Source organism: Brienomyrus brachyistius, chromosome 15 (genome assembly GCF_023856365.1).
Source record: "Brienomyrus brachyistius isolate T26 chromosome 15, BBRACH_0.4, whole genome shotgun sequence".
NCBI lineage: Eukaryota > Metazoa > Chordata > Actinopteri > Osteoglossiformes > Mormyridae > Brienomyrus > Brienomyrus brachyistius.
The window spans coordinates 19,059,697-19,087,628 of NC_064547.1; the positions used below are offsets into that span (position 1 = coordinate 19,059,697).

General features: G+C 43.4%; 2 protein-coding genes across 18 annotated transcripts in view; both read left to right on the forward strand.

The window, feature by feature from the left end:
- The first annotated feature begins 1,310 nt into the window (after positions 1–1,310).
- Positions 1,311–9,463, forward strand: LOC125709063 (flavin-containing monooxygenase 5-like). The gene is made up of 9 exons (XM_048977118.1): positions 1,311–1,429; positions 3,846–3,978; positions 4,341–4,529; positions 4,912–5,077; positions 5,449–5,591; positions 6,329–6,525; positions 6,739–7,094; positions 7,210–7,282; positions 7,558–9,463. The coding sequence occupies exons 2-9, from the start codon at positions 3,847–3,849 to the stop codon at positions 7,967–7,969; spliced, it is 1,668 nt and encodes a 555-aa protein (XP_048833075.1). The 5' UTR covers positions 1,311–1,429; position 3,846; the 3' UTR covers positions 7,970–9,463.
- Positions 1,332–27,932, forward strand: part of LOC125709061 (flavin-containing monooxygenase 5-like) — a 31,491-nt gene continuing 4,890 nt past the window's right edge. For 2 of the 17 annotated variants that reach the window (XR_007382595.1, XM_048977100.1), the window contains exon 1: positions 13,506–15,721. Coding sequence is in view for 10 of the 17 variants with exons in the window: in XM_048977115.1 (XP_048833072.1) it covers positions 17,920–18,051; positions 18,416–18,604; positions 18,993–19,158; positions 19,530–19,672; positions 20,244–20,440; positions 20,644–20,999; positions 21,115–21,187; positions 21,467–21,878 (1,668 nt within the window). In the remaining 7 variants the exon portion in view is untranslated. The other 15 variants (XM_048977105.1, XM_048977103.1, XM_048977102.1 and 12 more) reach the window with 15 other exon arrangements.

The window sequence follows — 27,932 nt, forward strand, 5'->3', positions numbered from 1 at the left end:
AAACTTAAAAGACTTAAATCAGAGCTAGATAAGATTTTAACAACTCTGAGCTGTTAGTTAAGTTCTCCCCAAACGAGCTTGATGGGCCGAATGGCCTCCTCTCGTTTGTAAATTTATTGTGTTCTAATGTTCCTTTTCATGCTGTTCTTCATGGTCTTGTTATCACTTATCTGTAGAATCAGGGTGTAGATCTGCTGAGTTAATCTGCCTGTGTGTTTATGCAACTGCCATGGGTGGGATGTGAATGCAGAAGCTGTCGGTTTAACTTGCTGTGTAATATTAAGTATGCAGAACACATACGCTTTTCTCATTGCGAAAATTCGTCTGTTGCTATTGACGTAAACTGACTACGTGTTTTAAATGTTGTCTGCATTTGCAAATAAGGGGGTTTTGCAAGATGAATCATATAATAGAGCAGTAACATATTTCTCAATGAGATTAAAGTGATAATCTACAGAGACGGCCAACTCACACGCATCTGACGTGACACGATTTCAAACTCTCAGGTTCACACAATAAATCTTACGGCAAATCTATATTATTCCATTATAAACCTAAAATTAGCTACACGAAAAGCTTTGGGATACTTTAAAAATCCTACAGACTACAAGGTCATGAAACTGCTACGTAACATATAAATTCTGTGCGTTTTCCTCCAAAGGATGCTGAGGATCTCCCACATCTATTCACTCCATCACTGGGAGTCCTTATACAAATTTCTGATGACTGAAATTTCTCATCACTGTTTTACACGAAATGCTAACTTTTTATGTTAAAAAATGTCTGTGTTTTGGAATTAATTCCCTTAGAAAGTTATCAAGAAGATGGTCAGAATGACTGTGCAAATTGTGAAATGTATGCTGTCCATACAGTTTTTGCATGGTACCATGAACTCTACAAAATGAAATTCTAAAGAAATTCTGCACAGACCAAAACCAAGCAGACCTACCACCAGCATTTATTTCCTCGTATATGTTGCTAAATGAACATATTTTATATTTTATTAATAGTTGATTATTAATAAATCACATGAAATATCATTAACTCATCCCATGTTTCAATCCAATAAAAACTGCATTTCTAAAACGCTGTGTAAAGTCATTGTAATTTTACACCTGTATTGACAGAGATGCAGTCTAAGTCCCTCGTGTTTTAATGTCTCAGTCCTTATGTCTGTGAAGAAATTGCAAATCTTACACTAAAGTCCCAAACCCACAATAGTACATGTTTTGACATTGTCAAAGTCACGTGATATGTCGCAACATGCTATCCTGTTCCTCTTTTATCCCATTTTGAGACCTTGCAGCATCTTGCACTCAGTCACTTACCAGGTGACATCAGTGGAGTCTGTGAGGGTTTAGGGCTTAGGGGTGACATTGACTGGGCCAGAGTCACAGCCAGAAGCAGCTGGTCCAAAGGCACACACAAGGTACAGTAGTAACATCTTTCTTTTTGAGATTAAATTATGAAACAAGTAACTTGGAAATAACTCATTACTGAAATGTCATTGTCATTTAAATTACATTTTCTCTCTTCTTTGGAAAAACTGATGTTCAAAAATCTTTTCTCAATCTTATGCTTCTGATCGCAAAATAACGAAAGGAAAAGTCAACTCAGTGAGGATAATGGAACCAAACAAAAGGAAGAAAAACTGAAATCACAAAAAAAGACATTTTGAACTATGTACTTTAGTAATAATGTAATCTCGTGGACGTAACCCAGATTAACCATATGTGTGTTTTTTACCGAAACTGGTTAGTACATAACATGTGGCGCGCTCAAAGCTCAGTTCCGTTACATAATGATGGAGCAGCACGAGCAAAAATTTAATTAGGTGTACGATCGGCTACAGGACAGATTTATTCTCAGAAAAGTTTGCAGCGAAAAAGCCAAGGAGCTGTAGGTAAGACACGCAAAAAGACCTACGACGTGATCTACTTAGATTTCCAGAAGGCCTTTGATGTTGTCCCTCACAAACGGCTCTTGCTTAAGCTTAAAGCTGCAGGGATTTTAGGAACTGTAGCAGATTGGGTCAAAAACTGGTTAACAGACAGGAAGCAGCGAGTAGCTATTAGAGGCACAATGTCACAGTGGGCCTGCGTTCAAAGTGGGGGACTGCAGGGTTCAATATATACTCCGAGGTCTTTCTCATAATCAGCTACCATTATTTCAGTGGAACCCATAAAAGATCTGTACTTTATATTTCTGCTCCCTGCATGGATTACCTTACATTTATCTACATTAAATTTCATCTGCCAGGTATCAGCCCAGTCGCGAATTTAATCAAGATCCCTTGTAGCCTCTGTGCTGCTAGTTTAGTATCTGCTACACCACCCGCCTTGGTGTCGTCTGCATATTTAACCAATTTACTGTATGTATTGATGTCAACTTCGCTCGCTAAGTAGATCACGTCGTAGGCCTTTTTGCGTATCACCACTTGCAAGTTTGGTTAAGTACAAAATTTCATTTTTTTGACTTCCTTTACTTGTAATGATATTATCTTTGGTGTTATCCTAAATGGCGATATGCTTGATATTTTACTCGACAATGTTATATTGTTGGGAAAATTATTTATTCGGAAAGCAAGATTCTTCAAAACTTCCCTAAACTTTTTCATCCTCAAAAATAAACTTTCAAAGTATTTCATTGCTTTGAAGTTCACGAAGGTTAAAGTTGCCGTGGAACTTTTGCAAATGGTAAAGCATCTGGGTCTATGACCATTACATGCTAATTCATACTTCATTGCGGTATAAAGGTTACAATGCATGGTAAGTTCTTCTCATATCAGTGGAAATGCACATGGAATACATATGCATTTGCATCGTTACAACGATCAATTTCCGCACGTATCACTTTTAACGGTGAATGCGGACTTGCGCACCAGTTAATATCTGCCCCTGGAAATATGACTCGAATGCTGCTTCCCTCCTCGACTGTGGCCAGTGAGAGCCAGTGAGGCATGCAAGGGCGTGCTGTAAGCGAGCATATGATTGGCTGCAAACAAACCTCGGTCCAAACATATATGCCTGCACTGAAGGAACAGGGAGGCTCTAGAGACCTGAAGGAATGAACAAGTTGGTGAATGAATTGATGAACGAGTGTCTCTCTGCTCTTTCGGGTCTCTGCTTCTTTTTCTGACTGAGAGACCCTGAATGAAAGACTCAGACAGTCTACTGATGGAGTGAGTCATTTCTCAGTGGTGACTGAAATACACCATCTACATATGCGGTGGCTTCCCGTACTTTCCAATTGGATTTTAAAGATGCAACATTTTCACAGTTTAAAATAGGGCTGCATGATATCACATCACGACATAATCTCGAATATACGGCACATGAGAAACAATCACAAGGGCTTTAGACGACAGACGTATACGTTTGTCCTGTCGCCTGCTAGTGTTCTTCAAAAACTCCTTTAGCCTTCAAGCCTCTTCCATGTTGATATCGCCTTCTTAGAAACAGCATATATGCAGTTTTGCCTGAAATGTAAATATATAAAATGTATTCTGTGTGCTAGAACCTGCAAGTGTCTTCAGATGTCTATGTGTATACCGGCTAAAAACAGTTAGTGTTTCTAATTCAGTATAGATCAACTCCGGTGTCTAAAATCCCAAATATCTCTGGAAAGAGTTGGAAAAAGAATTTCAGCTGTGATTTTTCTGACAATGTTGATCTCCAAAGTTAAAATGTCTTTTTCCTCATTGGGCATTTATATCATATGTTTCGGCAAAGTCACGCATGACATTGATTACATTTGGTTTCGTATGGTAAGTGGGTTTACAAGGAGTAGCTTATAATTTTGGCAAACTGCGGAGTCAGTCCCTCCTGTCTTCTGGCCCTCCATAGCATGGCTCGCCGCGTTGCCGTGATCGGAGGGGGAGCATCAGGGCTGTCTTGTATCAAGTGCTGCCTTGACGAGGGACTGGAGCCGGTCTGCTTTGAAAGCAGCGATGACATCGGGGGCTTGTGGAGGTTCAAGGTGAGCTCGAGTTGGCCGGGAACCTTGCCTTAGTTTATCAAAGGTCTGTTGTGGGAGTATCAGTGAATCTGTATTATTAGCATTTTTTATTGTAAGCTCTCTTGTGTGACTGATATGCCATGTGATCAGAAACTTGTCATGATGCTCAGCTGACCTTATCTTCTTCCTGAACCTTCACCTACAGAAACACAAAACCGTGTTTGACCTGCTATCACAGGCAGCCTTAGCAGGTTCATAAGTATTAACTTTGCTTATTTTTTTAGTAGCATTTTGGCAACTACCCTTTTCCCTAATTTCTTTACTCTTCCACCCAGCTATGTGTTTAGCTTCGGTATCTCATCATACTTCCTGCAACCTTTCAGGAGGAGCCGGAGAAGGACCGGGCTAGCATCTACCCATCTGTCACCATCAACACCTCCAAGGAAATGATGAGCTTCAGCGACTTCCCCATGCCTGCCCACTTCCCCAACTTCATGCACAACTCCCTCGTCATAGAATACTTCCGGAAGTACGTGGAGCACTTCAGACTGCTCCGTTACATCCGCCTCCAGGTGAGAGCGTCAAGTCGAGATTCCCTTTACATTGAACAGTATCTCGACCAGGGATGGTCAAAGCACGTTTGGCACCCAAGGCAAGTTTCACAGTCGGTGCCCCACGTCTAAGACCAAGTAAAATTGGCTTCAGAAGGCAATGGGTTGGCTGGCACTAGTGCCTTCCATTCCCAGGCACAGAGAGACACAGTTGAAATTTGGGTTCTTCATGGACTGAATGCAGATCCATGGTAGGAGCATGAAAACCAAATCAGCCCCTGAGCCAACTGTCTCTAAAAGACACAAAAAGCCGTCAGTCAAGTGAAGCACCTGTATCAAATAGCTGATGAACCACCTGCTGGGACCTCAGTAGGGATCCAACTTCTTAAGGTGTTTGTTTCAGACCAGCGTCTGCAGTGTGCGTCAAAGGCCTGACTTCGCTCGCTCGGGCCAGTGGGACGTGGTGACCAAAAACAGACAGGGCCAGGAGGAGAGGCACATCTTTGATGCTATTTTCGTCTGTATAGGACACCATGTGTCCCCACACATCCCTTTGAAAGATTTCCCAGGTAAACTTACTGTGCTGCTAATTGTGCTGCCATACATATTGCAGAACATTTGAGCATTGAGCTATGAAACTTTGAATGTTGTTGAGTAATATTTTGGGGAACACTTGAAATAACAAGTTTAATCAGTTACAGAGAGCATGTACTTTGGAGTGGCACAGAAGGAGAATTACAGAAGCAGTCACTTTTAACCTACTTTTATTTGACTTTTTTGTGTTATTGATCTTCACCATAAACCAACTAACTTTATCTTTGCTCATCTGAATTCTTTAAAAATGTACATTTTCCTTTGTGGTACATTCATAAATACTTATTTTGACTTTTTTAAAATTGAAATACCACAAACCTATCACTAATAGGACATCTTGTTGCAGGAATCGACACCTTTAAAGGGAAGTGGATCCACAGCCGAGACTATAAATCTCCCGAAGAATGGCAGGGGAAGAGGGTGGTCGTGATCGGGATTGGGAATTCTGGGGGCGACATTGCTGTGGAGTTAAGCAGGGTGACCAAGCAGGTATGGGTTGGGGGCTTTTTCCCTAATGCTCCTAAGTGGGTATTCTCACATGGATTCTTCTTTGGAATTGTAGTCATCTGTCCTTTGTTCCTAGAACCATCCATCCATTTTCTGTACTTGCTTGTCCTATTCCACCTGGCCTGGAAGTTATGGGTGCAAGGCAGGGAATGACCGAGGATGGGTCACCAACTCATCACTAGTCGCACACACATCAATCACACAAATCCACACAATTTGGTAACTCCAATTCACCTTAATGTGTTTTTGGAGTGGGGGGGGGGCAGAGTACCCACACACACAGGGAGAACATGCAAACTCCACACACATGGAGACTTGAACCCCGGTCTGCCCTCAGTGCATTTCTGTGTAAATAAAACTCCCATGTGCTAAGACAACTCACCAACCCCAATACAATCACATTAAACAAAGACCTGTTCCAAGACAAGTCAGGAATAAGGCAGAGGACACAACACACACATTATAGAGATGTCTCACAGACCCTGCAAGCCCCACATACACACAGATCCAGCTTCAGATGCTACCTACTCGGAATTGGAACCCAACATCACCAAGATCTTCTCAAGGTTTAAAGAAAAACAAACAATCATACGTAGTGTTGCTGATGGAAACCATGACCAGACGTCTGACCTGGTTGGCGTCCTGGGAGCTGGGACTGCTGGGAAGCACATAGAGCTGACGTCAGAGCAGAAGTTACCAGGTTCTCTTTTTGCTCACAGGTGTTCCTCAGCACGCGGAGGGGCGCGTGGATCCTGAACCGTGTGGGGGAGAACGGATTCCCCATGGACATAAAACTCAGCAGGCTCCAGAACATAATGAAGGCCATTATGCCCATTAATGTCACATCCACGATAGGCGAAAGAAGACTTAACAAGAGATTCAACCACAAGCTGTACTCCATCAAACCCAAGCATAGGTGTGCCTCCATCGGAGGGCTTTTTAAAGCAAAACCGACGAGCCATTTTGCGAAATGTGCTGGTGCTTCTACTACTGAGTAAATAGCAGCTAAGGCAGAGTAAAATTGCCAGTGTCAGGCTGCACAAACGTGTCCGCAGCTGTAACTAAAGCATCGTCATTAATGGTCAGCCTTTCGCGGATGATGGTTCTGAATCGGTACTGCCTCCCCCAGGTTAGACAACCAGCACCCCATGATCAATGATGAGCTGCCCAACCGCATCCTTTCTGGCACGGTCCTGGTGAAGACTAACGTGTCCAGGATCGAGGGTTCCAGCGTGATGTTCGAGGATGGGACGGTGGAGGAGGACATCGACCTGGTGGTCTTCGCCACTGGATACAGCTTCTCTTTTCCCTTCCTCCCCTCGTCTGTCATCTCGGTTTCAGAGAACAAGACTTCGCTCTACAAATATGTCTTCCCCCCCACACTGGAGCAACCCACGCTGGCCATCATCGGGCTGATCCAGCCCCTGGGGGCCATAATGCCCATTTCAGAGATGCAGGCAAGATGGGCTACGCGCATCTTCAAAGGTGCCACCACAGATAGCTTGAAGTCTTCATAGTTTCCCTGTTCCGTCCTAAGGAGTGTTTGTCCTGTGCTTTCTGTGGTTAGTGTCCTCAGTTTATGCTGGATGTTTCTCCTCAGGGCTGAACAAACTTCCCCCAGTGAACAGAATGCTGAAGGAGATCAAAGTGACCAAGGAAATGATGGAGAAAAGGTCATTTATATTCCTCAATTATGTTATTATACGATGTTATTAGAAACTTGTTATTCTCACAGTTCATCTGAAATATTTATGAATGGACTTTTCATATAAACGCTCTGCTCCTCTACAGTTCAGTAGTACCGATGCTCTCAAATGCTGAACTTGAAGTAATGTAGCTTAAAATCAATTGTTTTTATCCATATTTGTTATATTTTGTAAAATCTGTTCTTCTTGTAGCCGGCTTATGCATGTAGCTTTGCTCTGTTCCTTTCATCCTCTTCCCTCAGTTATGTAAAGTCTCAGAGACACACCATCGAGGTGGACTACATCAGCTACATGGATGAGCTGGCGAAGCTGTTTGGGGTGCGGCCCAAGGTCCTCCGGCTGCTACTGCGGGATCCTCGCCTCGGTCTCAGCGTCCTGCTGGGGCCCTGTACCCCGTACCAGTACCGGCTATACGGGCCGGGTCAGTGGGCGGGGGCCCGGCAGGCCATTCTCACGCAGTTGGAGCGGGTGGCCCAGCCGATGAAGACCCGGGCCGTGGCAGAGTCCCCCTCTTCGAGGCTGCCGTTGCTGCTCGCTCTCAGTGGCGCCGCCCTAGTGGTAGCAGCTGTCTGTGCTGGAATAAACTTTCCAGACCTCTTGGCTTCCCTGAGCAATTGGAGGATGTTTGTGCCGTCATTCCTTCACATGGTGTAAAAGTACACTGAAAATTAGCTTTACCCTGGGAAATTCCATTTATCCCATGTATTAGAGTATGTATACAAAACAGCAATCAGATGGGGGAATGATTTATAATTACTCAGTTCATAGGTTGTTCTAAGGGGATTTGCAGAGATGTATGAAACGTGAGCATTTTCTTTGTTTAGGGGTTTCTTAATGAGAGGAATTTTATCTTAAGTCGTATCAGGGAAATCTACGTCGTGCCTGGTGCTGAACAGAATTTAAAGAAGGGAAAGTGTATTAGGACAAACTTGTGGATGAGTACGTCGCCTAGAAATAATCATTGTCCTCCTGTTACTGTCATACATATGAGGTGATTCAGGTATTGATTGATTCTGATGGTGTATGGACTAATCCCGAGATTCAAATACGTCGTCCATGATTGACCCATAGTATTATTGTGTCAAGGTCGAACAGCATAAACGTTTTGTACTGATCACTTGTATAACTTGTTTTTCACAGAATACCTTGTTTCTCATGAAAGGAGCCAAAATGCTTGTCTTAAAAATCCTTGTTCTGGGATGCTTAACCTGTTCAAGGACGCTTGTCTTGTTAATTTGTTTCATGATCTGTTTGCCATGTTTTTTCCTGAGGACAAGAGAAAGTGTTGCCCGATATGTTTTTCTCACCCTTGGTCTGTGTGTGGGACACTTACCTCGTCTTCAGGAAGAAGGGAACGCATTGAGTATGGGAACTTGTCTTATTGTTTTTGATCGAAACCGCAAGCTGCATTACCCGGACAAAACTGAAAAATTGAGAATGAATTGCCTGAGGGGAGGGGTGAGCCTGGCCAGCTCATTCCCTGTCCACACACAGCGCCCAAATTAGTATAAAGGAAGGGGGAGATCTCAGTGCCGACTGGACCTTCAGTCTAAGCGTGACGGTGGGTGATGATAGCTCGTCCGAGTGTAAATAGCTTGTTGCATTTTATTGATTATTGGGATTACTTATCACGGTTTATGATATACCTAATGCTTTGTATTCTTTTATTATTGCTCGTGATATATACATACATATAATATCATTTTGTATCACTTATTGATTATTGGGATTACTTATCACGGTTTATGACTTGTATTACTTTGTATTCTTTGGACTAACCATTGTTCATGATTTAAATGCAATAGTTTGTGCTTGTTTGATTATTATTGATTATTCGTTATATATAGATATATAACCATTTTGTATCACTTTTAAAAAATATTTTTGAGTAAACCTAAACCTGCCTGTTTGTTCCTTCGAGAGCCTTATATCTCGCTCATATCATTTTAACACAGAAAGTAACTAGATTTTTTTACTTCGATACTACCATTCAAAAAATGAGCTTGAGATAAAAGGTTCATCTTATGTAAATCAGCAACCATTTACCTTATTTTCTTCTGGCAATATTCATATTCTGTACTTATGAATCTCTTTAAACATGGTAATCTTAATCTCTTTAAAAAAATAAATAATGTAAACAAAGAATAATGGTGAGATGTTTTTGCTTCTTTTCCAGCATCACATTCTCCTTCCAGGGGCGGCATGGTGGTGCAGTGGTTAGCACTGTATGGGGCGGCATGGCAGTGCAGTGGTTAGCACTGTATGGGGCGGCATGGTGGTGCAGTGGTTAGCACTGTATGGGGCGGCATGGTGGTGCAGTGGTTAGCACTGTTGCCTCACACCTCTGGGACCCGGGTTCGAGTCTCCGCCTGGGTCACATGTGTGTGGAGTTTGCATGTTCTCCCCATGTTGTCGTGGGATTTCTTCCGGGTACTCCGGTTTCCCCCCCCCCCCCAGTCTAAAAACATGCTGAGGCTAATTGGACTTGCTAAATTGCCCATAGGTGTGCATGTGTGAGTGAATGGTGTGTGAGTGTGACCTGTGATGGGCTGGCACCCCATCCTGGGTTGTTCCCTGCCTCGTGCCCATTGCTTCCGTGATAGGCTCCGGACCCCCCGCGACCCAGTAGGATAAGCAGTTTGGGAAATGGGTGGATGGACGGACGTTCTCTTTCCAAAAAGGATATAATAATATAATATAAGCTACAACAATTTTTGTGGTTATTCATTTTATAGTTTTAATGAATATTTAGTTATTTAATGAAGCTTTAGGTGAATGAGGTGTTTGTTATTCTTAGCAGTATTTGACAATTGCTATGAGTTCTCTGGCTCCTGCATGGTCTTTGATGTGCGCATTGATGACTGGTCAGATTTGGTCATTTTTGCCGGGAAAAACTTCAACACGACTGTAGAGGATGCATAATTGTAGCAGACATCTTCTGCTGGCCAACCATCCATTTGTCTTTGTTTTTTTTATTATTATTATTATTTGCTTCTGATTTTGATTGCTCTACAGTTGTTGCAAAGCCTTTGGTGATCCTCTAGGGGGTGCTGTTGGTAAAAACATTTTCTTAAGTCTCTAGATTGATTCTAGAAATAACTTTAGCTTGTTAATACTAGAAAAACTCTGTAAAAAATCATATGCTGCATTCCACTGAATCACATTCTGTAAAAGCACAGAGCCTGTTTTTCATATTCACGACACATCCGTGCTGAGTTATCTATGGACAGTTACTGCCTGTTCTTGCCCTTTGTATGAGCACAAGGGCCCACAGTGTGTCTGCAAATGTCTCCCTGTTTCTCCGGCTCTAGTTCCATCATTGCTGCTTCTGCTTGGATAAAATTTCTTCCTGCTTGTTTACAAGCTGGACTTGTGTGAATCTATTAGACAAAAATCAGCAAACTCTGCTTTCCCCGTGTGAATGTGTCCCTGGCTCAGGAACGTCGTACAAATATGGAGGTTTCGGCACCATTTTCCTAAAATAAGTCCAATATCAGCAGCGATAGCTGTGTATGTGCTGTAAGATCTGAGTGTTCATTAAGTAAACTGGTTGAGCTGTGTTGATAATACAAGCCTGTCATATATATATATATATATATATATATATATAAGATGAATAAAAGCATGGACACACGTTTTCCCTTGCCCGGACCTGAGCAGAATAAGCGCACTGGGATGATCTGTTTTTTCCTCTAAGCCATCAGGACAACAACTGATTAAAGATTATAATAGAAACACAACTCATCTCGGACCGTGCCACAGCGAAAACCATCCGAGTGAAACGAGAGACCTGCGAGAGATCAGTTCCTATGACAGCTAGCTAGCTAGTGTTCATGTGTTTTTGCACTTATGAGTTTCACTTGGCATCCAGCTTGCCTAGCCGCACGCCGTAGCTGATCATGTGGAAATTGTCCCAGGTGTAGAGCTTCCTGTGGGAGGGGTTGTAGTCCAGCATGCTCTTGTAGCCATCGCGGTTTTGAAAGGGCCCTGCAGTTGTTGCTTTCCTCCCATGATGGCAGTAATCAGAGATGTTGTTGTGACTGATGGCTCCCAAGCTTGTAGAAGCTTGCCAGATCACCACGGGGCACATCCTGGTGCATCATGCTGTTGATGGCAGCCAGGGGTGGGTGCATCAAGGTGGGGGTGGGACCCTCGTGGAAATGATCAGTTACCCTCACACTGGGTTTTAGGAACATTACCTGATTGTTGGACTGCGCACTAGACCCAATGAGCATGAAATAAAAGAGCTGCTTCTGTCATCTGGTACCTTCACCGGGAAAGGATAGCTGTATGTGCTTCTCAGCTCATCCCTGGACCTCTGTGAGGACTGTCCATACGGGAGGAGAAAGGGGAAGACTTTCAGGGGTTCAGACATGGGGGGGGGGATGGGACAGGATGGGGGCATGAGTTTGTGAGTGTGGATAATGGTCGCTATGGATTGGAGAAGGGCGGCCCAGCCTGGCTATGCCTATATGTATCCCTGCTGTCTGATATAGAGGGCAGCGTGTGGCTCAGGAAGGTCATTAGTTCAAATGCCATGGTTGGCAGAGTGATGTCGCTATTGGGCTCCGGAGCATGGCACATAACTCCCAATAGCGCCAAAAACTGACTCTGCTTTCAATTGTATTTTGGTCTGGATAAAGGTATGTGATAAATACATTATTATCCAGAGATCTGAATAGGATCCCTCTCAGGTGGAGAGCTAGGCCGTTCCACCAGCTACCACCTCACTGTGTGTGGTTTTCACTGATTGCCAAAATTACAGAGGTAGCCTTTAGTAATACTGTTTATAAGCTGTAGCATCTGTAGAAGGAATCCATTTTGCTGAGTCCAAAGCACAACTAGCATAATAAAGGCTATAGTTTTATTTAAAATAGGAGCTGCTTCGGTGGAACTGATGATGCATAGAAAATGATTATCACTAATACCAGTCATTCGCTGAGTTATAGTAATCTTCATTATTATATCATTGTCAATATACAGCCCACAGACGGAAAAAAATATGGGGTTAGGGTTAGGATTAGGGTTAGGATTAGGGTTAGGATTAGGGTTAGGGTTAGGGTTAGGCCCCTCCAGGGCTTAGGGGTGATATTGCGACTGGGCCACAGCCAGAGGCAGCTGGTCCAAAGGCACACACAAGGTACAGTAGTATCATGTTTGTTTTTGAGATTAAATTACAGTATGAAAAAAGTAACCTGGAAATAACTCATTACTGAAATTTCATTGTAATTTAAAATACATATTCTCATAACAATCGATGTTGTAAAATGTATCATGTTCGGAATTTGCACCACTGGTCACAGAATAAGCAAAGGAAAAGACATCTCAGCGAGGATAATGGACCTAAACAAAAAGAAGAAAAAATGAAATCACAAAATTTTGAGTTATGTAGTTTTGTAATGGAGCTTGGCGACAAAAGGACCCAAGTTCAACAGAGCCTTATCTTAACCGATAGCGCAATCTCGCCGAAGTAACCCAGAGTAACCACATGTGTGTTTTTTTCATTACGTAAAATATGACTCGCTCAAAGTTCAATTCCGGTATGTAATGAAGGAGCAGCACGAGCAATATTATAATCAATTGTACGATCGGCTACAGGGCAGATTTATTTTCAAAAAAGTTTGCAACGAAAAAGCCAAGGATCTGTAGGTAAGACACACGCAAAAGCTGCGTTGATTAATACGGCAGATTGATGCTCTGACAAACCATCAGACTGGATTCATTATATCCGCCTTTTTATGCTGTTCATGGTCTCGTTATCACTTCTCTATAGTATCCAGGTGTAGATCTGCTGAATTAAACTGCCTGTGTGTTAATGTAACTGCATGGGAGGGAAGTGAATGTAGAATAATAACTTGTAACATATTAAGTATGCAGAACACATACACTTTTCTCATTGCGAAAATTCGTCTGTAGCTATTGATGTAAACTGACTACATGTTTGAAATGTTGCCTGCATTTGCAAATAAGGGGGTTTTGCAAGACGAATTGTATACAGTAACATATTTCTCGATGAGATTAAAGTGATACTCTACCAGGATCGCCAACTCGCACGCATCTAGCGTCACACGCTTTCAAACTCTCAGGCTCACGCAACAAATCTTACGGCAAATATACTGTGACGTGTGTGGCTGATTGGGGAGTTTTCCGGAGGGAGGGAGAGGATACAAAAGGACATGACGGACTGGTGAGGAAGGTTCTTTTTTGTGTGACTGCGGCTCGACATTCTCGGGGCGGGAGGGTGTCATTCGCAGTTATTTAGGACTGCCGGTGAAGAAGACAGGCAGATGAGGGGGATTAATTTGTCTTCTGCATAAGGAGAGGAGGGTTTTGCCTCCTGTGAAGAGTCAGTTTTCAATATTATTCCGAGGGGGGGTTAGTTTCGGGTGAAGAATAAGGCTAAGAAGTGTCCCAAGTCGCAGAGGCGGTATAGAGTACCTTTTAGGGTGGTGGACCGCGTGACGGATGTGCTTTATAAACCTGTACCAGAAGAGGGTGGCAAAGAGAGTGTTGTTTATTTTAATCGATTGAAGCTTTTCACTTGTTCTTTGGCAGAGTCATCGAAACCAAAGACATCAGTCCAGGGGAGAGGTTCTGATGGGATCAAACAACATGCTGGACGGCGTCAGCCCCATGGGGCTCCAACTTGATGCCAGCTGGGTTCCCCATCGCTGTTCGGATTGAGCTGCTTCTAATGGAACTGTAGGAATGCAAGTGAAGTGATTCAATTGGCGGCAACAGGTGTGGACTGATTTGGGAGTATTCCGGAGGGAGGGAGAGGATACAAAAGGACACGACGGACTGGTGAGGAAGGTTCTTTTTTGTGTGACTGCGGCTCGACACACTCGGGGTGGGAGGGTGTCGTTCGCAATTATTTAGGACTGCCGGTGACGAAGACAGGCAGACAAGAGGAGTTAGTTCATCTTAACCCTGACCCAGCCCTAACCTTAACCATAAGGAACCGAGCAAAATACCAGACTTTTAGCATTTTTAATTTTTTAATTGCATTCACAGATCATTGTGGGGACTTGAAAAATGGTCCCCACAATGTCAAAATAACAGGTTTTTATTACCTTGTGGGGGACATTTGGTCCCTACAATGTAATACAAACCTAATCCACACACAAACCCACACACTCTGATACACACACACATTCACACTCTCACAGACACACTCACACACTATAAAAAACATATGGACACACATATTCATATACAATCATTCAAAGTCACACACAAACTGTCATTTGCATACCATCATTACATACACGCATAATTAGATTACTCTTTCGTGTAAGAATACAATTTCAAGTACTTGTTTCTGTTGATTGTTATATGCCAGTGTTTGTTTAGATTTTAGATTAGCTGTGTTCAAATAAAATGTCTCAGTGCTGAATTACTCAGAACAACTGACTAAACTTTAATTCACATTATCTTATTTTCACTATGGAGTATGTTTATATGTACTATATGAATTATATGTTTACATTAGCTATATTCAGATACAATATTTGAATAGTGAATTACGTCCCAGACATTTTGCTGAATACTAAGTCAGATATAAAGGAAAGAGGATCTACCTCATTGCCATCATCAAGGTTGTTTGCAATATAATAGAATGCTTCTTATTTTTTTATTGTTTACTGGCTTGGTGTATATTTTCATTGTTGTGATGTTTTGAATAATTTACATTAAAACACCTAAAAGTATAATATGTTCTTTCTTTTGTATAGGTTGCGATCCTGCAATTTTAGAAAGCTGTAGTTTTTACTAAAAAATACCGATCATATATTTACAGTACTTTATAGGCAACTGCAGGTGCCTGGTAATTATTGTAATTAATCAAATTACAGTAAGTTAATGAACATACAGATCTCAGTATTTAACTGTAAAACGACTTTACAGGGTAATACAGTAAATGAGAATTACAGTGAAATACAGCAAATAGAAAGACAGTAAAACTTTGTAATTTTTTGAACAGTATATTACTTTTATTCTGTCACAGTAATGTACTGCAATGTTGTTTATGGTATATTACTCTAAATTTATAGTTCTTTATAGGCAACTTTTTTGCCAATAATTTACTTTAAATTTTACAAGCAATTTTTACAGTGTGAGAGTTGGTAGCCCTGCAAGAGCCAAATTACCGTGGCTGTAAAGAAAGTGCAAACCTTAATACCCACAACAGCAAAGGACATGTTTTGACATTGTCAAGGTAACGTGATATGTCATAACTTGATGTCTCCTTCCTCTTTATACCATTTCGAGCCCTTGCAGCCTCTTGCACTCAGTCACTTACAAGGTGAAATCAGTGGAGTCTGTGAGGGTTTAGGGCTTAGGGGTGACATTGAGACGGGGCCAGAGTCACAGCCAGAGGCGGTTGCTCTGAAGGCGCATAGATCGAAGGTACAGTAGTATCATCTTTGTTTTTGGGATTAACTTATAAAAAAAACTTGGAAATAACTAATTACTGAAATTTCATTGTAATTTAAAATACATTTTTTCTCTCCTTTGGAAAAACTTATGTTGTAAAACGTAGTATCTTCTCAATTTGCGAGATTGGTCACAGAGTAACGAAAGGAAAAGTCAACTCAGCGAGGATGATGGAACCAAACAAAAAAGAAGAAAAAATGAAATCACAAAAAACACTTTGAGCTATACTGTAGTAATGGCCGGAGCTTGGCGACAAAAAGAGCCAAGGTCAACCAAGCCATATCTTAACCGATAACGTAATCTCGTCGAAGTAACCAAATGTGCTTTTTTCGCCCCAAACTGATCAGTATTACATAAAATATGACTCGCTCAAAGTTCAATTCCGGTATTTAAAAAAGGAGCAGCACGAGCAATGTCGTTATGAAGTGCAGAACAGGTTAATTTTCAGGAAAATTTGCAACGAAAAAGCCAAGGATCTGTAGGTAAGACACACGCAAAAGCTGTGTTGATTAATACGACAGATCGATGCTCTGACAAGCCGTCCAACTGGATTATTTATTTCCGCCTTTTTATGCTGTTCGTGGTCTCGTTATCACTTCTCTATAGTATCCGGGTGTAGATCTGCTGAATTAAACTGCCCGTGTGTTAATGTAGCTGCATGGGAGGGAAGTGAATGCAGAAGCTGTCGTTTTAACTTGCCGTGTAACATATAAAGTATGCAGAATATGTCCGCTTTTCTCATTGCGAAAATCAGTCGGTGGCCAGTGAAGTAAAATGATTATGTTTTTGAAACGTCGTCTGCAATAAGGGTGTTTTGCAATACAAATCGTATAATAGAGTAGTAACATAATTTCCTCGGTGAGTTTAAAGTGATACTCTACCAGGATCGCCAACTCGCACGCAGTTGCTGATCAACCTAACATGCACACTTTTGGACTGTGGGAGGAAACCCACGCGAACACCGGGAAAGTGTGTAAACTCCACAGCGAAAGGACGTGGCACCGAACCCGAGATCCTCTTGCTGTGATACAGCAACGCTAACCACCACCGTGCCTCGTTGCTGCAGTGTTTTGGTTAGCAGAACATTCCAAATGCGACTTCTGGTAAATCACGGAGGCACAAGAAAGGGGCAGCTCAGTAGCCACAATATCTTTTGAAAGAGGAGATACTATCGGATGGACAAGTTAGAAAAGGTGGCGTGTGGTGCTTTCTGCAGATTAAAGTCGGACACATTTCATAAACATAAGGATACACTAAATTTATACAGATTACTAACGTTTAGGCATCGCAATACACCTTTTATTAATGTTTTAGGTATACTACAAGCTCTGTTGAGATGATGGGCTTTATTCCAAAGAATGGAGGCCAGTTTGGGGACCATCCTTCTCTCCATCACATCAAACGAGAAGTCCTAGTGTTCTTCAAAAACTCCTGCTTTTTCTTGTAGCGTGTCTATAAATGGAGTTTTACCTGAAATGTAAATATATAACATGCATCCTATGTGCAAGAACATCATATAGATGTTTATATGTAGATACCAGCTAAAATCATACCTTCTGGCACAGTTAGTGTTTCTAATTAACTATAGATCAATTGCGGTATCTAAAATCCCAGATATCTGTGGAAAGAGATGGAAAAAGAATTTCAACTCTGATTTTGCTTTTGGGGGCGGCATGGTGGTGCAGTGGTTAGCACTGTTGCCTCACACCTCTGGGACCCGGGTTCAAGTCTCCGCCTGGGTTACATGTGTGTGGAGTTTGCATATTCTCCCCATGTCGTCGTGAGGTTTCCTCCGGGTACTCCCGTTTCCCCCCACAGTCCAAAAACATGCTGAGGCTAATTGGAGTTGCTAAATTGTGCATGTGTGCCCTGCGATGGGCTGGCCCCCCATCCTGGGTTGTTCCCTGCCTCATGCCCATTGCTTCCAGGATAGGCTCCAGACACGGTACTATAAGAAGTTTGGAAGATGGATGGATTTTTCTTTTGACTTTGTTGATCTCCAAAGTTAAAATGTCTTTTTCCTCATTGGGCATTTATATCATATATTTCGGCAAAGTCACGCATAACATTGATTACATTTAGTCTTGTACAGTAAGTGGGTTTACCAGGAGTAATTTATAATTTTGGCAAACTGCAGAATCAGTCCCTCCTGTCTTCTGGCCCTCCATAGCATGGCTCGCCGCGTTGCCGTGATCGGAGGGGGAATCTCAGGGCTGACTTGTATCAAGTGCTGCCTCGACGAGGGACTGGAGCCGGTCTGCTTTGAAAGCAGCGATGACATCGGGGGCTTGTGGAGGTTCAAGGTGAGCTCGAGTTGGCCGGGAACCTTGCCTTAGTTTATCAAAGGTCTGTTGTAGGAGTATCAGTGAATCTGTATTATTAGCATTTTTTATTGTAAGCTCTCTTGTGTGACTGATATGCCATGTGATCAGAAACTTGTCATGCTGCTCAGCTGACCTTATCTTCTTCCTGAACCTTCACCTACAGAAACACAAAACAGGTGTTTGACCTGCTATCACAGGCAGCCTTAGCAGGTTCATAAGTATTAACTTTGCTTATTTTTTTTTGTAGCATTTTGGCAACTACCCTTTTCCCTAATTTCTTTACTCTTCCACCCAGCTATGTGTTTAGCTTCGGTATCTCATCATACTTCCTGCACCCTTTCAGGAGGAGCCGGAGAAGGACCGGGCTAGCATCTATCAGTCCGTCATAATCAACACCTCCAAGGAGATGATGAGCTTCAGCGACTTCCCCATCCCTGCCCACTTCCCCAACTTCATGCACAACTCCCTCATCATGGACTACTTCCGGATGTATGCGGAGCACTTCAAACTGCTCCGTCACGTCCGCCTCCAGGTGAGAGCGTCAAGTCAAGATTCCCTTTACATTGAACAGTGTCTCGACCAGGGATGGTCAAAGCACATTTGCCACCCAAGGCAAGTTTCACAGTCGGTGCCCCACATCTAAGACCAAGTAAAATTGGCTTCAGAAGGCAATGGGTTGGCTGGCACTAGTGCCTTACATTCCCAGGCACTTTTGAAAAGAGACACAGTTGAAATTTGGGTTCCTCATGGACTGAATGCAGATCCATGGTAGGAGCATGAAAACCAAATCAGCCCCTGAGCCAACTGTCTCTAAAAGACACAAAAAGCCGTCAGTCAAGTGAAGCACCTGTATCAAATAGCTGATGAACCACCTGCTGGGACCTCAGTAGGGATCCAACTTCTTAAGGTGTTTGTTTCAGACCAGCGTCTGCAGTGTGCGTCAAAGGCCTGACTTCGCTCGCTCGGGCCAGTGGGACGTGGTGACCAAAAACAGACAGGGACAGGAGGAGAGGCACATCTTTGATGCTATATTCGTCTGTATTGGACACCATGCGTCCCCACACATCCCTTTGAAAGATTTCCCAGGTAAACTTACTGTGCTGCTAATTGTGCTGCCATACATATTGCAGAACATTTGGGCATTGAGCTATGAAACTTTGAATGTTGTTGAGTAATATTTTGGGGAACATTTGAAATAACCAGTTTAATCAGTTACAGAGAGCATGTACTTTGGAGTGGCACAGAAGGAGAATTACAGCAGCAGTCACTTTTAACCTACTTTTATTTGACTTTTTTGTGTTATTGATCTTCACCATAAATCAACTAACTTTATCTTTGTTCATCTGAATTCTTAAAAAATGTACATTTTCCTTTGTGGTACATTCATAAATACTTATTTTGTCTTTTTTGAAATTGAAACGCCACAAACCTATCACTAATAGGACATCTTGTTGCAGGAATAGACACCTTTAAAGGGAAGTGGTTCCACAGCCGAGACTATAAATCTCCCGAAGAATGGCAGGGGAAGAGGGTGGTCGTGATCGGGATTGGGAATTCTGGGGGCGACATCGCTGTGGAGTTAAGCAGGGTGGCCAAGCAGGTAGGGGTTGGCTGGAGGGGGGCTGCTTCATTCCTAATGCTCCTAAGTGGGTATTCTCACATGGATTCGTATTTGGAATTGTAGCCAACTGTTTGGAACAACCTGGAATTGTAACAATTGTTTTCCTAGAACCATCCATCCATTTTCTGTACTCGCTTGTCCTATTCCACCTGGCCTGGAAGTTATGGGTGCAAGGCAGGGAATGACCGAGGATGGGTCACCAACCCATCACTAGTCGCACACACATCAATCACACAAATCCACACAATTTGGTAACTCCCCCCTACAAGCCCCACATACACACAGACTCAGCTGGCAGGAATCGAACCCACAGCCTTGAGAGCGTAAGATGCTACCTATTTAGAATTGGAACCCAGCATCACCAAGATCTTCTCAAGATTTTAACTAAAACAAACAATCAGAGGTAGTGTTGCTGATGGAAACCATGACCAGACGTCTGACCTGGTTGGTAAGCAGTCATGTGGGGTGGCATCACAGGAGCTGGGACTGCTGGGAAGCACGTAGAGCTGACGTCAGAGCAGAAGTTACCAGGTTCTGTTTTTGCTCACAGGTGTTCCTCAGCACGCGGAGGGGCTCGTGGATAGTGAACCGCGTGTGGGAGAACGGATTCCCCATGGATATGGGATTCAGCAGGCTCGCACACATGATGTCGGCCATTCTGCCCAGTACCCTCACATCCACGATAGGCGAAAGAAAACTTAACAAGAGATTCAACCACAAGCTGTACTCCATCAAACCCAAGCATAGGTGTGCCTCCATCGGAGGGCTTTTTAAAGCAAAACCGACGAGAAATGTGCTGGTGCTTGTACTACTGAGTAAATAGCAGCTAAGGCAGAGTAAAATTGCCAGTGTCAGGCTGCACAAACATGTCCGCAGCTGTAACTAAAGTTTTATCATTAATGGTCAGCCTTTCGCGGATGATGGTTCTGAATCAGTACTGCCTCCCCCAGGTTGGTCAGCCAGCACCCCACGATCAATGATGAGCTGCCCAACCGCATCCTTTCTGGGACGGTCCTGGTGAAGACCAACGTGTCCAGGATCGAGGGTTCCAGCGTGATGTTCGAGGATGGGACGGTGGAGGAGGACATCGACCTGGTGGTCTTCGCCACTGGATACAGCTTCTCTTTTCCCTTCCTCCCCTCGTCTGTCATCTCAATTTCAGAGAACAAGACTTCGCTCTACAAATATGTCTTCCCCCCCACACTGGAGCAACCCACGCTGGCCATCATCGGGCTGATCCAGCCCCTGGGGGCCGTAATGCCCATTTCAGAGATGCAGGCAAGATGGGCTACGCGCATCTTCAAAGGTGCCACCACAGATAGCTTGAAGTCTTCATAGCTTCTCTGTTCCGTCCTAAGGAGTGTTTGTCCTGTGCTTTCTGTGGTTAGTGTCCTCAGTTTATGCTGGACGTTTCTCCTCAGGGCTGAACAAACTTCCCCCAGTGAACAGAATGCTGAAGGACATCAACGTAACCAAGGAAAAGATGGAGAAAAGGTCATTTATATTCCTAAATGTGATTAACCTTTATACAATGTTATTAGAAACTTGTTATTCTCACAGTTCATCTCAAATATTTATGAATGGAGTTTTCATATAAACGCTCTGCTCCTCTACAGTTCAGTAGTACCGATGCTCTCAGATGCTGAACTTGAAGTAATGTAGCTTAAACTCAGTTGTTTTTATCCATATTTGTTATATTTTGTAAAATCTGTTCTTCCTGTAGCCGGCTTTTGCATGTAGCTTTGCTCTATTCTTTTCATCCTCTTACCTCAGGTATGTAAAGTCTCAGAGACACACCATCGAGGTGGACTACGTCTATTACATGGATGAGCTGGCGAAGCAGTTTGGGGTGCAGCCCAAGGTCCTCCGGCTGCTGCTGCGGGATCCTCGCCTCGGTCTCAGCGTCCTGCTGGGGCCCTGTACCCCATACCAGTACCGGCTATACGGACCAGGTCAGTGGGCGGGGGCCCGGCAGGCCATTCTCACGCAGTGGGAGCGGGTGGCCCAGCCGATGAAGACCCGGGCCGTGCCAGAGTCCCCCTCTTCCAGGCTGCCGTTGCTGCTCGCTCTCAGTGGCGCCGCCCTAGTGGTAGCAGCTGTCTGTGCCGGAATAAACTTTCCGGACCTCTTGGCTTCCCTGAGCAATTGGAGGATGTTTGTGCCGTCATTCCTTCACATGGTGTAAAAGTACACTGAAAATTAGCTTTACCCTGGGAAATTCCATTTATCCCATGTATTACAGTATGTATAGAAAACTAATCAGATGGGGGAATGATTTATAATTACTCAGTTCATATGATGTGCAATTTAAAAAGGATCATATGGTCTAATGACTGTGTAGTAATGAAATAGATTAATGGGCCAAATATATGGTGAGATATGGTTTGATGTACTTGATTGCATTGTATTGTTTAACCTGGGGAAATGTTGTTAGAGGTTAGCAAGCATGGGTGTAACTGGTGGTGACTGGCTGACTGGCCGTGAGCCTAAAAGGATGCAGAGGTACACAAGGTCAACACCTCTGCACACAGACTACATCCCCTGTCTTAACCAATGAGGTACAGTATTGCCTTTTAAGGGGATTTGCATAAATGTATGAAACGTGAGCATTTACTTTGTTTAGGGGTTTCTTAACCAAAGGAATTTTACCTTAAGTCATGTCAGGGAAATTTACTTCATGCCTGGAATGAACAGAATTTAAAGAAGGTAAAGTAACTAGATTTTTTACTTCCACACTACCATTAAAAATGAGCTTGACATAAAATGTTAATCTTGTGTAAGTCAGCAAATGTAACAACAGTATCTTATTTTCTTCCTGTAATATTCATAATTTGTACTTATTAATCTCTTAAAAAATGAATTATGTAGACACAGAATAATGGTGAAATGTTTATGCTTCTTTTCCAATATCACATTATTCTTCCAAAAAGGAATTTCTCTGGTCCTGTAGTTTGTAAAGGAAATAAAATATGAGCTACAACAATTTTTGTGGTTATTCTTTTTATAGTTTTAATGAATATTTAGGTGTTTAATGAAGCTTTAGGTGAATGATGTGTTTATTATTCTTAACAGAAGCAATAATTTGAAAATCGCTATGAGTTCTCTGGCTCCTGCATGGTCTTTGATGTGAAAATTGATGACTGGTCAGATTTGGTAATTTTTGCCGGGAAAAACCTCAGCAATATATTCTGCAAAATTCTTGCAAACGAATTTTAATGTAATTCGTATTACATTATTTGCCAAAAAAGAGATCAGTATGTACTGAACGGATCCTGCATCCACACCCCGTACTTCCCTACAATGCCGCCTTGCAGTGAGAAACTGGCTCACTCACTCAGCCCCCCGCAACCTTAGATAGAGGAACAGATTTTGAATAAAGCTGGTGGGGAGTATGATGCCCGGCCCGTCCGCTCCTCGTGTGTGCCACGCCCCCTAATTACCCACGTGTGATTCCCTGATCGTGCTCAGTAATGTCTTGTTCTCTTCTGCTTAGTTCCGTGTATTTAAGTCTCTGATGTGCATTAACCCCTTGTCTGTCATTGAGAATGATCATTGTTGGTGAAGTCCGTTACCGTGCTACGTTTCCTGTCCCGATCTCCTGATTAAACCCCGTTCGTCCCGTCTCCTGCCTGTGGCTTGCTTCTTTACTGCTCTACGAGCCGCACAAGCTACGCTCGCCCAGCGCACCCGTCCAACCCGCGTGACAGGGAGGGGGGAGATAAGGGAGGGAAACCTGATAGACTGATTTGGGATTTAAAGTGAGACGTGACAGCTAACATGGCCAGAAACTATCATATAAAGTTCATGGTTATAAGAAATGCATTATGGGTAATAAGCCAGTAAGTGTTTATCAGAATGGTAAATAAAAGGAGCTTTCTGGAATGAAGTATTCAGCTCTGGAAGGATGATCTGGCTAGTGAGGCCAGCAGAACGTGTTAAGTATTTCCAAAAATACATCAGCACAGGGAGGGAGAGAGGAAGGGGGTGTAGTTCTGGCCGGGGTAGAGTAGGGCTTAGAGGGGGCTTCTGAACCAGTCCTGGAGTCAGATGCCTTTGCAACTGATAAATATAGCCATCACTTGTGACATAAAAATGTGTACATATGCAAATACACTCTTTACTCAAACACTAATGCAAGAACCAAGTCAACTGGGGAAACAGAACTGTTTTGCATGTGGTCCTGCTTAAAGGTGCTTTGAGGCTGGTGATAATGTCCAATACTAAGGCACACTTAAGAGTGAAGGGGGCACTAGGGGGCAGTGTGGAGACCATATCTACCTGTGTCCTTCTCACTTTCCTCCTGGGTGAGCTGGGAAGCAGGCAGCTGTGTCACCTCTGCCTTTAACTCCTGGTAGCCGGGGCTGCCCAGTGACCAGGCTGAATCTTAGACAGGGAGGGGGAGGAGGCAGGGAGAGGATCAGGGATCAGGATCAGGATCATACACCGGAAGGACTGAACACGGGCTTGGGATATAGCATAGCTCATATCACTGGATTTGGGCAATAAACAATTAAAAAAATAAAAATATAATAAATAAAATTTTATTTATAAATATTTTTAAATAGTTAACTGTTAATAGAGTCCTGTATATCACATAGAAAAACAAACGAGTGTACTTTAAGAATGCTAAAATGAGCCAGGTTAAGACCAAACAATTGGCCAGTAGGTGGCATAGCAATGAAGTGCATGGACTCTGAATTCTCCTTCACGAAGAGGGAAACGAAAAAATGTGTTTTTTTTGGGGGGGTTAAGTTGCAGCTAAGTGAGTAACTGGACAGGTCTAGACAGGCAGAGGGTTTAAGGAAGGGCTGAAATGTGCATCTCGCCCCTACCTCTCACCCTGCCCCTCTCACTCTGCACCACGGGCCGTGACACCAGCGGGGAGGCACCACCAGACCCTGCGGACACACAGAGACGGCCGGTCAGGGCCAGGGGGGTGGGCAGAGGGAGGAAGTGGCACTCCCTCAAACGGGACTTTCACTGCGGATGCAGCAGCTCCCCGACCATCAAAACAATCCGGACACGCGGCCCATATCTGCGTGCCTGGCGGCTGGCAGCTCGTCTGGAAAAGGACTCCAGTGAGCGAATGCCCATCTGCTGTGGAGCCTGCGGGACCCCCAGACACTCACAGCGTCTCTCACAGCACCACATCAGAAGTATCAGCTTCCCTGCAGAGCTCTGCCCCTCCATCTCCAAGCTGGCCAAGGTACAAGTTAGGCAAGAGCATCTCAGTGCTCTAAACAAAGCAACCCGTCACTGCAGGATCACAGTGTACCGGTGTTTTTTTTCTCCATCTAATCTTTCCTAATTGTCTGTATCTGGAAGCTCTTTGCTTCCTCCCATGATGGCAGTAATCAGAGATGCTGTTGCGACTGATGGCTCCCAAACTTGCTGAAGCTTGCCAGATCACCACGAGGCACGTGCATCACGTTGTTGATTTATTCCTGTCTGTCTGCCTGGTTACCTGCACCCTGTTTTCGCCCTGAGACCCTGAGACTTGACTGCCCCCTCCGATCTCCGACGCACATCGCCCGACCCCCGCCTGTTTTTGACTACGTTTTTTTGTCTGTCGCCTTGGAAGTAGCGACGAGGGTTATTTCTTAATCACTGAGAGTTTAGCATCTCCATTAAAGTCGCTCCTCGCTCCTGATTCCGCGCAAGTGTCCTTTCTTCGCCGCAATGTTGAACTTTTTTGGAAGTACTGTTGAAAACATTATCTTCTCAATTTGTGCCATTTGTTACACAATAACGAAAGTTAAAGACAGCTCAGCGAGGATAATGGAACCAAACAAAAAGAAGAAAAACTGAAGTCACAAAAAAAAACACTTTGAACATTGAACTTTTATAATGGAGCTTAGGGATTAAAGACCCAAGTTCAACCAAGCTTTATCTTAACCGATAACGTAATCTCGTCAAAATAACCCAGAGTAACCACATGTGTTTTTTTCATTACATAAAATATGACTCGCTCAAAGTTCAACTCCGGTATTTAGTTAAGGAGCAGCACGAGCAATATTATAATCAATTGTACGATCGGCTACAGGACAGATTTATTTGAGAAAAGTTTGCAACGAAAAAGCCAAGGATCTGTAGGTAAGACACGCAAAAGCTGCCTTGATTAATACAGCAGATCGATGCTCTGACAAATCATCAGACTGGATTCATTATATCCGCCTTTTCATATTGTTCATGGTCTCGTTATCACTTCTCTATAGTATCCGGGTGTAGATCTGCTGAATTAAACTGCCCGTGTGTTAATGTAACTGCATGGGAGGGAAGTGAATGCAGAAGCTGTCGTTTTAACTTGCCGTGTAACATATAAAGTATGCAGAATATGTACGCTTTTCTTATTGCGAAAATCAGTCGGTGGCCAGTGAAGTAAAATGATTACGTCTTTCAAACGTCGTCTGCAATAAGGGGGTTTTGCGAGACAAATCGTATAATAGAGTAGTAACATAAATTCCTCGGTGAGTTTAAAGTGGATCGCCAACTCGCAAGCATCTGGCGTGACACGATTTCAGACTCTTACAGCAAATCTATATTATTCCATTATAAACCTAAAATTAGCTTTACAGCAGTTCGCAAATCATACAGACTACAAAGAAAGACGTGCGTAGACGTGCGTAGAATTGAAAATCTCACTCCAGCCAGCTGACCAAACCTGGCAACCCTGCCCTTCAGCTTCATAAGTAAAACTTAGGATACATCCATTGCATCCTCGACGAACGAGACCAATCCCGTCATTCATTGCGCCCTACATTGGTTCTTGGAAGGCAAGTTAGCAAGACCACCAGTACGGTCTTTGCATTCTTGGTATTGAGATTCACCCTTGTTATTTTCGTTCTCCCACTTGCTGCTTCCCTCCTCGACTGTGGCCAGTGAGAGCCAGTGAGGCATGCAAGGGCGTGCTGTAAGCGAGCATATGATTGGCTGCAAACAAACCTCGGTCCAAACATATATGCCTGCACTGAAGGAACAGGGAGGCTCTAGAGACCAGAAGGAATGAACGAGTTGGTGAATGAGTCGTTGAACGAGCGTCTCTCTACCCTTTCAGGTCTCCTTCTTTTTCTGACTGAGGGACTCAGATAGGCTGCAGATGGAGAGAACTGTTTCTCGGTCGTGACTGAAATACACCAACTACATATGCAGTGGCTTCCATTATGTTGCAATTGGATTTTAAAGACGCAACATTTTCACAGTTTAAAATAGGGCTGCATGATATCACAACATTGTTGTGATTATATGGTGCATGTGCAATAATCACAAGGGCTTTAGATGATTGGTGTATATATTTGCCCTTTTGCCTGCTTCTCCATTATCTGTCACTGTAACCACTTAATCCCAACTGGGGTCATGGAGCCTCTTGGACACAATGAACACAAGCAGAAACCAACCCTGGCCAGGTACCAACACAGTCCAGAGTACACTCACACAGGGCCAACTTAGAGTAACTGATCAACCTAACATGCACACTTTTGGACTGTGGGAGGACACCCACGAGAACACTGGGAAAGTGTGTGAACTCCACAGCGAAAGGACCGGGGGCCGAACTCGGGATCCTCTTGCTGTGATACAGCAACGATAACCACTACGCCACCGTGCCTCGTTGCTGCAGCACTTTGGTTAGCAAAACATTCCACATGCGACTTTTGGTAAATCACGGAGGCACAAGAAAGGGGCAGCTCAGTAGCCACAATATCTTTTGAAAGAGGAGATACTATCGGATGGACAAGTTAAAAAAGGTGGCGTGTGGTGCTTTCTGCAGATTAAAGTCGGACACATTTCATAAACATAAGGATACACTAAATTTATACAGATTACTAACGTCTAGGCATCACAATACACCTTTTATTAATGTTTTAGCCGTACTACAAGCACTGTTGAGATGATGGGCTTTATTGTAAAGAATGGAGGCCAGTTTGTCATGATCTGTCATGAACGCCGTTGAGCGGGTGAACGTACAGGCAGGCAAGCGGGCAGAAAGCAGGCAAAGTACGGGGAAAACTGGGGATTTATTATAGAACGGGACAGGCAGGACAGATCAGCAGCTTGAACATGGACAAACATCAATGACGGACAAGAAACTAAGGCAAGACATGGACTGAAATAGACGGGACTGGGCGAAAATAAGTGGACAAGATCAGGGAAGCACACGTGGATAATCAGGGGGCGTGGCACACACGAGGAGCGGACAAGCCAGGCATGACAACCTTCTGGTACAGTTAGTGTTTCTAATTAA